The sequence below is a fragment of the Oryx dammah genome, unplaced genomic scaffold (assembly GCF_014754425.2).
Source record: "Oryx dammah isolate SB20612 unplaced genomic scaffold, SCBI_Odam_1.1 HiC_scaffold_3, whole genome shotgun sequence".
In the NCBI taxonomy this organism is placed as follows: domain Eukaryota; kingdom Metazoa; phylum Chordata; class Mammalia; order Artiodactyla; family Bovidae; genus Oryx; species Oryx dammah.
Window position 1 is genome coordinate 17220825 of NW_024070187.1, and position 13963 is coordinate 17234787.

General features: G+C 39.6%; 1 protein-coding gene across 1 annotated transcript in view; it reads left to right on the forward strand.

The window, feature by feature from the left end:
• PAPSS1 (3'-phosphoadenosine 5'-phosphosulfate synthase 1) overlaps positions 1–13963 on the forward strand; it is a 108754-nt gene that overhangs the window by 77097 nt on the left and 17694 nt on the right. The window contains exon 11 of the mRNA XM_040237511.1: positions 13234–13463. Coding sequence (XP_040093445.1) covers positions 13234–13463 — 230 coding nt within the window. The remainder of the gene's footprint in view (positions 1–13233; positions 13464–13963) is intronic.

A 13963-nucleotide genomic window follows, 5' to 3' on the forward strand; every position in this document is an offset into this window, starting at 1 on the left:
ATTAGGGTTTAAACCCTGTTCCTCCCCATGAACACTTCCAAGCCTTTAACAACTAAAGGGACAGCTCTTAGGATCTGAGCCTAATTATAGGAGCCTTAAACCCCCAAGTTTTAATTATAACCTTTGACTCTCTTTAAGCTCTTTGATCATTTTGTCTTCTGGTCATTTATTTTATTAATGTTTCTGGAATTGTGCAACACAAATTCACAATCTCTTATCTGAAGTACTTGGGGTCATGTATTATTTAATCCTGCTTATGGGCCTGGGACATAAAACATATTAGTATTTCTTAACAAAGTGAATGCTTTCTCATACTAATTGGGATCAGCAAAGGCCACAGATAAACTGTCAGTTTTGATCAGGTTTTGCTAATGTTAGTTTTAAAATCGGTTTTTGGATTTCAGATGGTTATCATAAGATTACTGAACACACTCATTTGGTAGTATGCACGCATATCACATCATCATGTTGAAAACTTTAAATTTACATAATGTTGTATGTCAGTTACATCTTGTTAAAGCTGGAAAAAAATGAACTTCAGATTTTTGGATAGACAATTGTGGACCTTTATCACAAAAACATTTCAGTTCAGTTCAGTCGCTCAGTCTTGTCCAACTCTTTGCGACCCCATGAATTGCAGCACACCGGGCCTCCCTGTCCATCACCAACTCCCAGAGTTCACTCAGACTCGCGTCCATCGAGTCCGTGATGCCATCCAGCCATCTCATCCTCGGTCGTCCCCTTCTCCTCCTGCCCCCAGTCCCTCCCAGCATCAAAGTCTTTTCCAATGAGTCAACTCTTCGCATGAGGTGGCCAAAGTACTGGAGTTTCAGCTTTAGCATCATTCCTTCCAAAGAAATCCCAGGGTTGATCTCCTTCAGAATGGACTGGTTGGATCTCCTTGCAGGCCAAGGGACTCTCAAGAGTCTTCTCCAACACCATAGTTCAAAAGCATCAATTCTTCGGTGCTCAGCCTTCTTCACAGTCCAACTCTCACATCCATACATGACCACTGGAAAAACCATAGCCTTGACTAGACAGACCTTAGTCGGCAAAATAATGTCTCTGCTTTTGAATATGCTATCTAGGTTGGTCGTAACTTTTCTTCCAAGGAGTAAGCGTCTTTTAATTTCATGGCTGCAATCACCATCTGCAGTGATTTTGGAGCCCCCAAAAATAAAGTCTGACACTGTTGCCACTGTTTCCTCATCTATTTTCCATGAAGTGATGGGACCAGATGCCATGATCTTAGTTTTCTGAATGTTGAGCTTTAAGTCAACTTTTTTACTCTCCTCTTTCACTTTCATCAAGAGGCTTTTTAGTTCCTCTTCACTTTCTGCCATAAGGGTGGTGTCATCTGCATATCTGAGGTTATTGATATTTCTCCCGGCAGTCTTGATTCCAGCTTGTGTTTCTTCCAGCCCAGCGTTTCTCATGATGTACTCTGCATAGAAGTTAAATAAGCAGGGTGACAATATACAGCCTTGACGTACTCCTTTTCCTATTTGGAACCTGTCTGTTGTTCCATGTCCAGTTCTAACTGTTGCTTCCTGACCTGCATACAGATTTCTCAAGAGGCAGGTCAGGTGGTCTGGTATTCCCATCTCTTGAAGAATTTTCCACGGGTTGTTGTAATCCACACAGTCAAAGGCTTTGGCATAGTCAATAAAACAGAAATAGATGTTTTTCTGGAACTCTCTTGCTTTTTTCATGATCCAGTGGATGTTGGCAATTTGATCTCTGGTTCCTCTGCCTTTTCTAAAACCAGCTTGAACATCAGGAAGTTCACGGTTCACGTATTGCTGAAGCCTGGCTTGGAGAATTTTGAGCATTACTTTGCTAGCGTGTGAGATGAGTGCAATTGTGTGGTAGTTTGAGCATTCTTTGGCATTGCCTTTCTTTGGGATTGGAATGAAAACTGACCTTTCCCAGTCCTGTGGCCACTGCTGAGTTTTCCAAATTTGCTGGCATATTGAGTGCAGCACTTTCACAGCATCATCTTTCAGGATTTGAAACAGCTCAACTGGAATTCCATCACCTCCACTAGCTTTGTTTGTAGTGATGCTTTCTAAGGCCATCTTGACTTTGCATTCCAGGATGTCTGGCTCTAGATGAGTGATCACAGCATTGTGATTATCTGGGTCGTGAAGATCTTTTTTGTACAGTTCTTCTGTGTATTCTTGCCATCTCTTCTTAATATCTTCTGCTTCTGTTAGGCCCATTTCTTTCCTTTATCGAGCCATTCCCTTGGTATCAAACATTTAGAGTCTGCTAATTTATTTTAAAAATAATTTTGGGCTTCCTTGGTGACACAGTGGTAAAGAATCCACCTGTCTATACAGTAGTCATGGGTTCCATCCCTGGAGAAGGAAATGGCAACCCACTCCAGTATTCCTGCCTGCTAAGTCCCATGGACAGGGGAGCCTGGTGCGCTACAGTCCATGAGATCGCTAAGAGTCAGGCACGACTGAGCTAGTGAGCAGTGGCATCGTCTGTTTTATACACTTTAGCTTATATGTATCTTGAAAAGTGAAATCACTAATTTAATTCAGAGACATTAGATTTTATAGGTGTTTCAGATGCTTTTCACAGGGAAGGAGGAATATACCCTGTTTTCCTCCTGACTTTTCCATAGACTTCCAGCTCAGAATCTGTTTTTGTCTGTTTCTTACTCAGGCAGCATCAAGATTAAATATTGTCTTTTAGTTTGGCCTTTCACTTTTCCCTGCAGTTGTAATCTATGCTGTTTCTTCCCTAAATGTAGCTTGTATTTTCTCTCCTGCTCTGGGTCCTATCTTGTAGGGCATGACACAGTTTAAATAGCTCCATGTGAATAGGTATGTACGGACTTTGGCATTGGAGAGACCCAATTTCAAATACTCCTTCTCTTAGTTATTCATTTTGCAACTTTGAATGTGTTATTGAAAGTTTTCTTATTTGTAAAACAGAAATATTGGCTATCTTATTGATTTACTCGAAACATTAAATGAAATATTCATAAAACACTTTGTTTTAATGTTAGGAAGAACTTAATAACTAGCGCCTGTTTTTTTCTTCACTCGCCCTTGTGAAGGATCTCATGAAATGTTTTCCAGTGACGTACCATCATGGTTGCCTTCCTGTGGTTCCTTAAAATAATAAGCAGTGAGGGGGTGGAGAGACAGAAAAGAGTCAAAGACTTTTGGCATTTACGAAAAACAAATTTTGGGGTCCCTGGGCTTGGGAGGCCGAAGAGGAAGGAGGACTGTGGATTTGCTCTCTCCCCCATGATCCTCTTCACACCTGCCAGTAGCCTGGGCTCAACCAGGGCAAAGTAATTTACAAGAAAAAAAAACAGTTTGATTGCTGATGGTTCTGAACAAATCCTTCTCTTACATTTGAGTTATGTTATTTTGAACCCTGAGACAGCTGAGGTTTATCCTTGAAGATAAAGGAAATCTTTGGAAAAGTCTGTATTTTGTGTATCAGGCCTCGATTCTTGATGTTCAGAATGACGGGTTTGGATTCCATAATCTAAACACTCTTTTTCAACTCTTAAAATTGTGTCATGGGAGTAATTATAAGGTGTGTCTAATTCTCTTCTACAAGCTGGAAAATGAAATGTGTAAGTAGATCTCATAATTTTCGCCTTGCAAATCAGAAATACGACTCTCATGATGACTGAATGTTGTTCCATGTCTGTGCAGAGCTATGGGAATTGGTAGAAGTGCTTAGAATGCTTAGTTGTGCAGAGACTGGAAATGGTAAGTACCTAGGATCTACATGATGGCAAGGATAAGCCTTGTCTTTCATTTGCCTTTCTAGATTTTCCCAGTCAACTTGAAGAGATTAAAATCGTTCTTGCCATTGAGATATCAAGAGGCAGACCATTAACATCTGGGAATTTCAAGAAAATAGGTTAATACTAAAGTGTTGTGATAATGTATAACCAAGATGGGGAGGAATTTTAACATGAAATTCAAGAGATGAATGAAGATAGGGATGTCTTTAACCAACAAAAATAGTTAATTGGTTTGACCTTAAAGAATTTTTGTAGCATTAAGACAAGTACCTTTTTGACAATTTGGAAAAGAAAATTTGTATTACAAAAACAGCTTCTGTGTCTGAAGTTCTTTCACAAAACAGTTGAATATATGAATTTGGCTTTATGATGTGGTTACTTTAATAGACTTCATTACAGTTAAAGAAAGTCTTGATGTGAAATGTATAAAGAAATAGGTGATTTAAGCAGGGACTTAAATAAATGTTCTGTTTGTTATCTTCAGTATTTTTAATTAAACAAACTTGAAAATATTATATGCTTAATCTGCCAGGTTTCTAAGACAGTGGAATTTCTCCACTGTGGTGTAGGAAGAAGATGGTATAGTAGTAGTGGTGTTATATATTATGTGGTATAGTCCAGATTTATAATTTTATGATGTAATGTAATTTTAAATTTGAAAAATAATTTTTTTTTCTCTCATAAGCCACTGAAAATTAAATTTACCAAAATCTTTGGTAGGTTTAAGACCAGAGGATACAGTATAGTACAGTTCAGTCACTCAGTCAGGTCCAATTCTTTGCAGCCCCATGGACCACAGCACGCCAGGGCTCCCTGTCCATCACCAACTCCCGGAGTTTACTCAAACTCATGTCCATTGAGTTGGTGATGCCATCCAGCCATCTCATCCTCTGTTGTCCCCTTTTCCTCCTTCAGTCTTTCCCAGCATCAGGGTCTTTTCCAGTGAGTCGGTTCTTCACATCAGGTGGCCAAAGTATTGCAGTTTCAGCCTCATCATCAGTCCCTCCAATGAATATTCAGGGTTGATCTCCTGTAGGATGGACTGGTTGGATCTCCTTGTAGTCCAAAGGACTCTCAAGAGTCTTCTCCAACACCGCAGTTTGAAAACATCAATTCTTCAGCGCTCAGCTTTCTTTATATTCCAACTCTCACATCCGTACATGACCACTGGAAAAACCATAGCCTTGACTAGATGGACCTTTGTTGGCAAAGTGCTGTCTCTGCTTTTTAATATGCTGACTTGGTTGGTCATAACTTTTCTTCCAAGGAGCAAGTGTCTTTTAATTTCATGGCTGCAGTCACCATCTGCAGTGATTTTGAAGCCCCCTAAAATAAAGTCTGTCACTGTTTCCACTGTTTCCGCATCTAATTTCCATGAAGTGATGGGACCAGATGCCATGATCTTCGTTTTCTGAATGATGAGCTTTAAGTCAACTTTTTCACTCTCCTCTTTCACTTTCATCAAGAGGCTCTTTAGTTCTTCTTTGTTTTCTGCCATAAGGGTGGTGTCACCTACATATCTGAGGTTATTGACATTTTCCCTGACAGTCTTGATTCCAGCTTGTGCTTCTTCCAGCTCAGGGTTTCTCATGATGTATTCTGCATATAACTTAAATAAGTAGGGTGACAATTTACAGCCTTGACGTACTTGTTTCCCTGTTTGGAACGAGTCTGTTGTTCCATGTCCAGTTCTAACTGTTGCTTCCTGATCTGCATACAGATTTCTCAAGAGACAGGTCAGGTGGTCTGGTATTCCCATCTCTTGAAGAATTTTCCACGGGTTGTTGTAATCCACACAGTCAAAGGCTTTGGCATAGTCAATAAAGCAGAAATAGATGTTTTTCTGGAACTCTCTTGCTTTTATGGTGATCCAACGGATGTTGGCAATTCGATTTCTGGTTCCTCTGCCTTTTCTAAAACCAGCTTGAACATCTGGAAGTTCATGGTTCACATACTGTTGAAGCCTGGCTTGGAGAATTTGAACATTACTTTACTAGCGTGTGAGATGAGTACATTTATAGTAGTTTGAGCATTCTTTGGCATTGCCTTTCTTTGGGATTAGAATGAAAACTGACTTTTCCAGTCCTGTGGCCACTGCTGAGTTTTCCAAATTTGCTGGCATAATGAGTACAGCACTTTCACAGCATCATCTTTCAGGATTTGAAATAGCTCAATTGGAATTCCATCACCTCCACTAGGTCTGTTCGTAGTGATGCTTCCTAAGGCCCACTTGACTTCACATTCCAGGATGTCTGGCTCTAGGTGAGTGATCACACCATCATGATTATCTGGGTTGTGAAGATTTTTTTTGTACAGTTCTTCTGTGTATTCTTGCCACCTCTTCTTAATATCTTCTGCTTCCGTTAGGTCCATACCATTTCTGTCCTTTATTGAGCCCATCTTTGCATGAAATATTCCCTTGATATCTGTGATTTTTTTGAAGAGATCTCTAGTCTTTCCCATTTTATTTTCTCCTCTATTTCTTTGCACTGATCACTGAGGAAGGCTTTCTTATCTCTCCTTGTTATTCTTTGGAACTCTGCATTCAAATGAGTATATCTTCCCTTTTCTCCTTTGTTTTTCACCTCTCCTCTTTTAACAGCTATTTGTAAGGCCTCCCCAGATAGCCATTTTGCTTTTTTTGCATTTCTTTTTCTTGGGGATGGTCTTGATCCCTGTCTCCTGTACAGTGTCATGAACCTCCGTCCATAGTTCTTCAGGCACTCTATCAGATCGAATCCCTTGAATCTATTTCTCTCTTCCACTGTATAATTGTAAAGGATTTGATTTAGGTCATACCTGAATGGTCGAGTGGTTTTCCCTACTTTCTTCAATTTCAGTCTGAATTTGGCATTAAGGAGTTCATGATCTGAGCCACAGTCAGGTCCAGTCTTATTTTTGCTGACTGTATAGAGCTTCTCCGTCTTTGGCTGCAAAGAGTATAATCAATCTGATTTTGGTGGATGATAGATAACTATTTTCTAATGGAGTCAGGGAGCAAATGAGACTTTTATGTTTATAAAAAGGGGCATGGATTAAACATCATATTGTGATGATGCAAGAACTGTTCTAATTCTAAAGTGTTTACACTGTAAATATTCTGTGTATGGAGATAAGTCATTTAGGTTCCTATATGTCACGGATTTTTGGTTTGGTAGTTGCACAGTATCTTAATCTGTGACGGATGGCAGGGAGAACCATAACAAGATTTGGATGGATCAACGTTATTTGAAAACTGATTATAATTTGAATTGTGAATACTCTCCTTTTAGCCCTATTGGGTAGCAAAACTTAATTCTTACTTGTATCGCTTACATTGTTGAAATAAGTTATGTAGAGTTAAAAAAACATTAGCTTCAAAAATGTACTTGGGGAGGAAATTCTGAAACAAATACCAATTTTTTTTAATGACAATTGCTGATTGTGAGTTGTTATTATTCTCCCATCCTTTTGATTTGATTTGATTTACAATATTGTGTTAGTTTCAGATTCTCTTCCATTATAGGTTTATTACCAGATAGTGAATATAGTAACAATACAGAATATACTGTATTGCTATATGGTAAATTCTTATTTATTTTATATATAGTCATGTCTGTCTGTCAATCCCATAGTCCTAATTTTTTCCCCTTTGGGAACCATAACTTTGTTTTCTATGTCTGTGAGTCTGTTTCTGTTTTGTAAGTAAGTTCATTTGTACCAATATTTTAAGATTCCACATACAAGTGGTATCTTTTAAATGTCTTTCTCTGATTTACTTCAGTTAGTATGATAATCTCTGGATACATTCATGTTGTTGTAAATGTCAGGATTTCAGTCTTTCTTGTGGCTGAGTAGTATTGCATTGCATACATATATCTGTTGAGCTAAGAAGGCAGAGATTGGGTTTCGGGGCTGTTGAAGCAACGAGACTTGCAGCACAGAACTAAGGCAGGGCTTCCCTGGGGGCTCAGTTAGCAAAGAATCTGCCTGCATGCTGGAGACCTGGGTTCAGTCTCTGGGTCAGGAAGATCTCTGAGGAAGGAAATGGATACCCACTCCAGTATTTTTGCCTGGAGAATTCCGTGGACAGAGCCTGGTGGGCTACATACAGTCCATGGGGTCACAGAGGGTCGGACATAACTGAGTGACTTAACGCTTTCACTTTCAGGGCAAGAGAAGATGTGAGGGTGTTCCCCAGGGTTCCTTGGACTGCATTTATGCAGGGCAAGACTCTGAGGCCTGGTAGAGGGTAGCTACAATAAGTTTGAGAGTAGATTGAAGGTACTAGAGGTTATTCATTGTTGAAAGATGACATTGCAGCCTAGCTAAAGTGGAGAAATCTTGTTAACATCTTAGGTATGCAACTAAGACACCAGAAACACATGCTTTTGGAAAACAGGGCACACTGTACAGAAAGTGTGTTATCAATTTGTTTATAGTCAGGAAGTGGGAAATCACACAGAATTGGACAGGGGAAGTTTAAAGAATTGTTAAACTTTAATAGCTGCTGCTGCTAAGTCACTTCAGTCATGTCTGACTCTGTGCGACCCCATAGACAGCAACCCACCAGGTTCTGCCGTCCCTGGGATTCTCCAGGCAAGCACACTGGAGTAGGGTGCCATTGCCTTCTCCGAACTTTAATAGAGAAGTAACTAAAAAATGCAGAGTGAACTCTAAAGGGTACTCTAGGGCTGAGGGAGATTACCAAAGGAAGGGTAGAATTGGAAAAGGGATCCTCTCCCCAAGGCTGGGCTTCAGATCTCATTGGAGAAGGTATGGTTTCTTCCCACTGGATGGTGAAGCTGAGTGGACTCCCTGGACCACACTGGTTCACAGATGCCAGATAACAGGAAACAACCGTCTTTCTGGTTCACAGGCTAGCTGAGCCTAAGACTGGTAAGCTCAGTGGGGGTCAGGGCAGTCATTGGGAGCTGGCTTGCTGCCAGATTGGTGCACACTGTGAGACACCCATGTTGCAGTGAATGCAGGAAGCAACTCTCTGAGGCACAGTTGAGCACAGCGGGGTACATGAGGAAGCAGAGGAAGTCAGGGAGCTGCTGGTGGGAGGCTTGGAGTGCCCTGGTGTCTGCATTAGGAGGACTGTAGTGAGGCTAGGGCTTTGAGGTTGCTGAAGGAGTGTGCACTTTGGGTTTGCTGCTGGACCCCTGTGCCACCAAACAGCCCCATATTCAGGTACCACTACACATCCTTCCTCCTTCAGTGTCCCTCTAATCCTCTGCTGATTTAACACTGTGCTCACTGTGAAGGAGAAATGCTTAGTTTTCAATCCATTTTCTCAGCAAATACTAAGGGTGAATTTGGAGTTGAAAGGCAGTAGGTTGGTAATTGGTCCAAAAAACTGGACTGAACCTGCCCAGTAGAGCTTAAAATTGAGCCTCAAAAAGATAAGAAGACGTGCCAGTAAATTACCTGCCTGCTGGAATCAGGCTCTTAATATTCTAAAGGAAAACAGCATTATTCAGGCTCCTTAAATCATTCACAAGTCCTGCATACAGCAACAAATTATTGGAAATAAGCAAGGAACTGTGATTTATAATCCTGAATAAAAACTTTCACTAGAAGCATACCTTTAGATGATGCTGATGTTGGAATTAGCAAATAAGAACGTTGAAGCTTCTTAAACAAAAATATTGTCTTATGGATGTGGAGTCTCAGAAAAGTGAAAGCTGAAAAAAATCAAGTGGAAAACCAAGGGCTAAAAAAGTATAGTATCTGAAACAGAAATGTTTATTGGATAAACTTAAAAGCTGACTGGAGTTGGCAGAAGAAAAAGGTCAGTGAGTTTTTTAAAACTCAGTAGGAATTTTTTGAAAAAGGAAAATAAGTGGGAGAAAACAAGCAGAGCCTCAGTAACTTGTGGACAATCTCAAGCCGTCTAACATATGTATAAATGAAGTTCTGAAAGAGAGAGAGAAAATGTGGCACAAAAACTTTTTGGGGAAAAAAAATGGTTGCAAGTTTTCTGCAACTGGTAGAAAACATCAGCCTACAAATTCAAGAAGCCCAGTAAAATATAAGAAAGGATAAACCCAAAGAAAACCACAGTTAGGCACATAGTAGCCAACGTGCTGAAAATTTATGATAGAGAGGAACCTTAAAAGCAGAGAGATGGGGCGAGAAGAGGGAACAGTAGGGGAGTAATAAGAGTGATGGCTGGCTTCTCAGGGGCATTATGAGCTAGAAGCAATGGAGTAGCATTTTCAAGAGAGAAAGAAAGTAGAAACATGTCTATTAATCTGGAATTCTATAGTCAAGCAAAAATAAAGGTGAAGTGAAGACATTTCAGGTAAGTGAAAGTTAAGAGTTTTATTAATGAGGAAGAAAAGTTTTTCAGGAATCCTCTAGACAACTTCCCAGGAGATTGTTATTTGCTCAGGTGCCTGTGCTGTATTGCTGAGAAAGGAAGGACGTAACATTTTCATTCTTTAGGGGGAGGTTTCTGTCACCAAGGAATAGGGAGATCAGGACAAAGAGAAATCAGTTGTTGTGGAGGCAACGAGCAGTGTTTGCCACATGTGAATTAAATTACTCTTATAATCAGAAAAAAATGACAAAGCTATTTGTTCTTTGCTACACAGATGAAAGTAAAGCAGAAAATAAGTCATTTGTTGTTAGGTTGGCCATTTACAGATTCTTACAGGGGTTCATAGAAGACTTTTAGGCATCATCTTGTAGTCCTTCTTCAGTATGCATTCAGTTTCCTGATAATCATGCTAGCCAATGGCATAAAAAGATAAGGAGTACATCTTGACCTCAGTCTGCCGGATATACAGACAGTTCTTTCTGGGTTTTAACAACCATCTTCTGGTCAGCGTGTCATCTTCTTCAGAGAGGAAAGGAGTTTTCTTTAGAAATTCTGGTCAGGAAGCAATTAATTCAACTGTGATGGTCAGGAAATACTTCACGGAGTAATAGTAATAGTGGCAGTAATAACGACTTTCCTTTATTGAAGGCCAGGTAGTATCCTGAGTACTTTCAAAACTTCCAACAATCTTATGCATTAAGTGTTATCATTCTCATTTTTGTAAATTAGGAAACTGAGGCTTGTATAAGGAAACTGCTTAAGATCCTTCCGTCAGTGAGGGGCAAAGCTAGGAGTCAAATCTAGGACAGCCTGACTTGAAAGCCTATGTTCTTAAACAGATACCATTGGCCATGGCTGACTTGCACTCACTTCCTTAAAACGTATTACCTGTTCAGTAGGTTATACGTTGACTCACACTAGGCTTTCTTGGAAGAATAACATTTGATTTGCTTACTCATGGCTGTTAAAAATCATTAAGTTTTCTCATAAGGGAACCATTCATTAAAATATACACTGAAACCATTTAGGTCACCTGCAGGAGAATGCTGTCTCCGTGTTTGTTGTGTTAATATTTAATTTACTCATATAACTTCTAAAAGAAGTCAGAGAAGCAATTAAATTTTCTGACAGTTTTACAAGGCAGAGTTATAACTGGCCCATGTCACCAAAATGCTTTTGAAATATATTCCTGGTTTATTGACCAGTTGGCACTTGAATGATTTAAGCATCCAAACATAAATATATAATGAGCAAAGTAAGTTCATCTAAGTTCAGAAAACTGAGACTGCCCTTTTAATTTAACTCTGTAAGCAGTAGCTATTTTTCATGAGGCAGAAAAGATTTTACATTTAAGTGGAGTTGCAGAGTACTTAATTGATGATTTGATTCTGACTGACCCCTTGATACAAACTGAGTCTGAACAAGTGGAATTCTGTGTGTCTGCTGCAGAGGGGCAGAGGGAAATGAGCAGATGTTCCGTGAAGAGCTGAATCTGGGGTGGATGGAGGAAGAGGTGGTCTATGTGGAGAACAAAGGTCGTCTAGCTTCATGCTTTGGCATCTGGTGCAGCGTGCTGCAAGCAGCATTGATGCTGTAGTGGAAAAAGAGGTGGTTACAGGGCCTTGGGGTCCCTTCTCTTTAGCTGGCTCGTGAGGAAGGCAAACTAGGCTAGTGCTCAGGAGGCTTTTTAACGATCCACGTCTGGAAGTGGCACACATCACTTCGGCTTTCATTTCTTTGGTCAGAAGTCGGTTGTAGGGAGACTGAGAATTGTATTAAGCTGTGTGTTTAGGAAGAAAGATAGTACAAGGTATATAGAAACACAGGTCTATGGAAAACTAAGCAAGCAGAAAACAAATTAAGCCAGTTATTAACTCTAGGAAAAACAGTTGTTCAAGGAGAGGAGTAAAATAAAGATGATAATAGCCAACATTTATTGTGTACTTACTCTGTGCCAGGTACTATTCTAAGTCCTCAGTTTTTTCGTACATTAATTTTATTAAAAATTATATCCAGTAAATATGATTGTAATCCCCATTTTACAGATACATGGTTATTTCACCAAAGTATTGATACCACAGTGTTTATTGAATAAATGGGATAGGGAATGAAGATAGTGGAGTAAGAGAGCCAAATACTATAAGTAGGAAATAATAATGTGGAAATTATACCTATATTATAATTTTGAACATGACCAATTTGAACTGTGCAGGTCCACTTATATGCAGGTTTTTATCCAGTAAATATTTACAGTACTACATGATTTGTGCTTGATTGAATACATGGATGCAGAACGTTGAATACGGTGGGCTGACTATGGGACTTGAGCATCCACAGATACTGAGGGATGACAGTATAAAATATCTAAAATTAACAGTCAAGTTACAACTGTATACACATACTGTTTAGAAATATAGAGGTAAATATAGGTAGAAACAACTAGAAAAGTTGAAAATCCTCAGGGTGACCTATTCAAATATAGAGTATGGGGTTGCCTTCATACTCTTGGACTTTCTGAACTATGTTGATATAAAAATAAAGTACTTGGTAGAAGAGATGCTATCAAGAGAGATGAAATGATATGAAGTGGCCATCATTTATACCTCTGTTCACAGAGAACTGAGATGGTTTTGTAAATCACTGAATAATGAAGCCATACACTGACAGGGGACTAAGACCAAGTGTGTGGACCTGGGTTTGTCCTACACTCTGTTGGCCGAGTCACTTAACCTTTGAGGATTCACTTCCTTCTTGTTTTAATGAGAATGATGCTCTCTTCTAGGTACTTTAACTTCTAGATTTCTATAGTTCTAGGTGTTAGACCAAGTAATTTTTGTTTTTAAACAGTAAGTCAGTATGACGGTATAGGCTACAGAGCTATGTTTGAAAGCAGCTGGCTGTTAAGTCACATCCTATACCTTGTCTTGTTCTTCCCTGACCCATATTCATATATACTTGTAGATTTTTTTGGAAGGGGAGGGTTTTTTTTTTTTTTTCCTGGCTTCCCAAGATGATGATTTTAATTTGAGATTTCCTACGGATAGATATTGATTATATAAGAAGTATATACATTTATTATCCACTTCCTACTTCTAAGTGCTGGTCATGAAATCATGGTTATCTAATGTGACCATTTCTATTCTAGGTCCAGTGGCATTGCAGAGCACGTATGGTTGCGGGAGCCAACTTTTACATCGTTGGACGAGACCCTGCTGGCATGCCCCATCCAGAAACAGGGAAGGATCTTTATGAGCCGACTCATGGCGCCAAAGTGCTAACCATGGCCCCGGGCCTGATCACCTTGGAGATCGTTCCCTTTCGAGTTGCCGCTTATAACAAGAAAAAGAAGCGGATGGACTACTATGACTCTGAGCAGTAAGTGTTACATTCTCTGCGTAAATCTGTAAAACGCCTTGTGTTCTAAGCTGCTCCTAGGCTTTTAATATATTGCCTCATCTTCACAACAGCTGACCAATGGCAGGCTTTGTTGTACCAATTTCAGAGACGGGCAAACCAAAGAAACTAATTTCTCAATACTTTAGAAGTTAGAAGTAGAAATAAAAATTGAATCTGGTTTCATGGTTCATGATCTTAGGAATTTTACTGGGAAGTGTTAAGGCAGTGATGACATTTCTGTCTGCCTTATAGAAGTAGTCCAAGGACTCAGCAATGATTTGGCTAGTAAGCGTGAAGGATCTATGTAATAAGAGAGTTTGACTAATGTTTGTGCAGTCATTGTGTGACAGGCACTCTCCTAATTGCATTATAGGTATTAAGTTAATACTTGTAATTAATGCCCTGTACTAATCCTGTGAAGTAGGTGCAGTTATCCCCATTGTGTAGATTGGTAGTAAGCTGAGGCATACAAAGTTCAA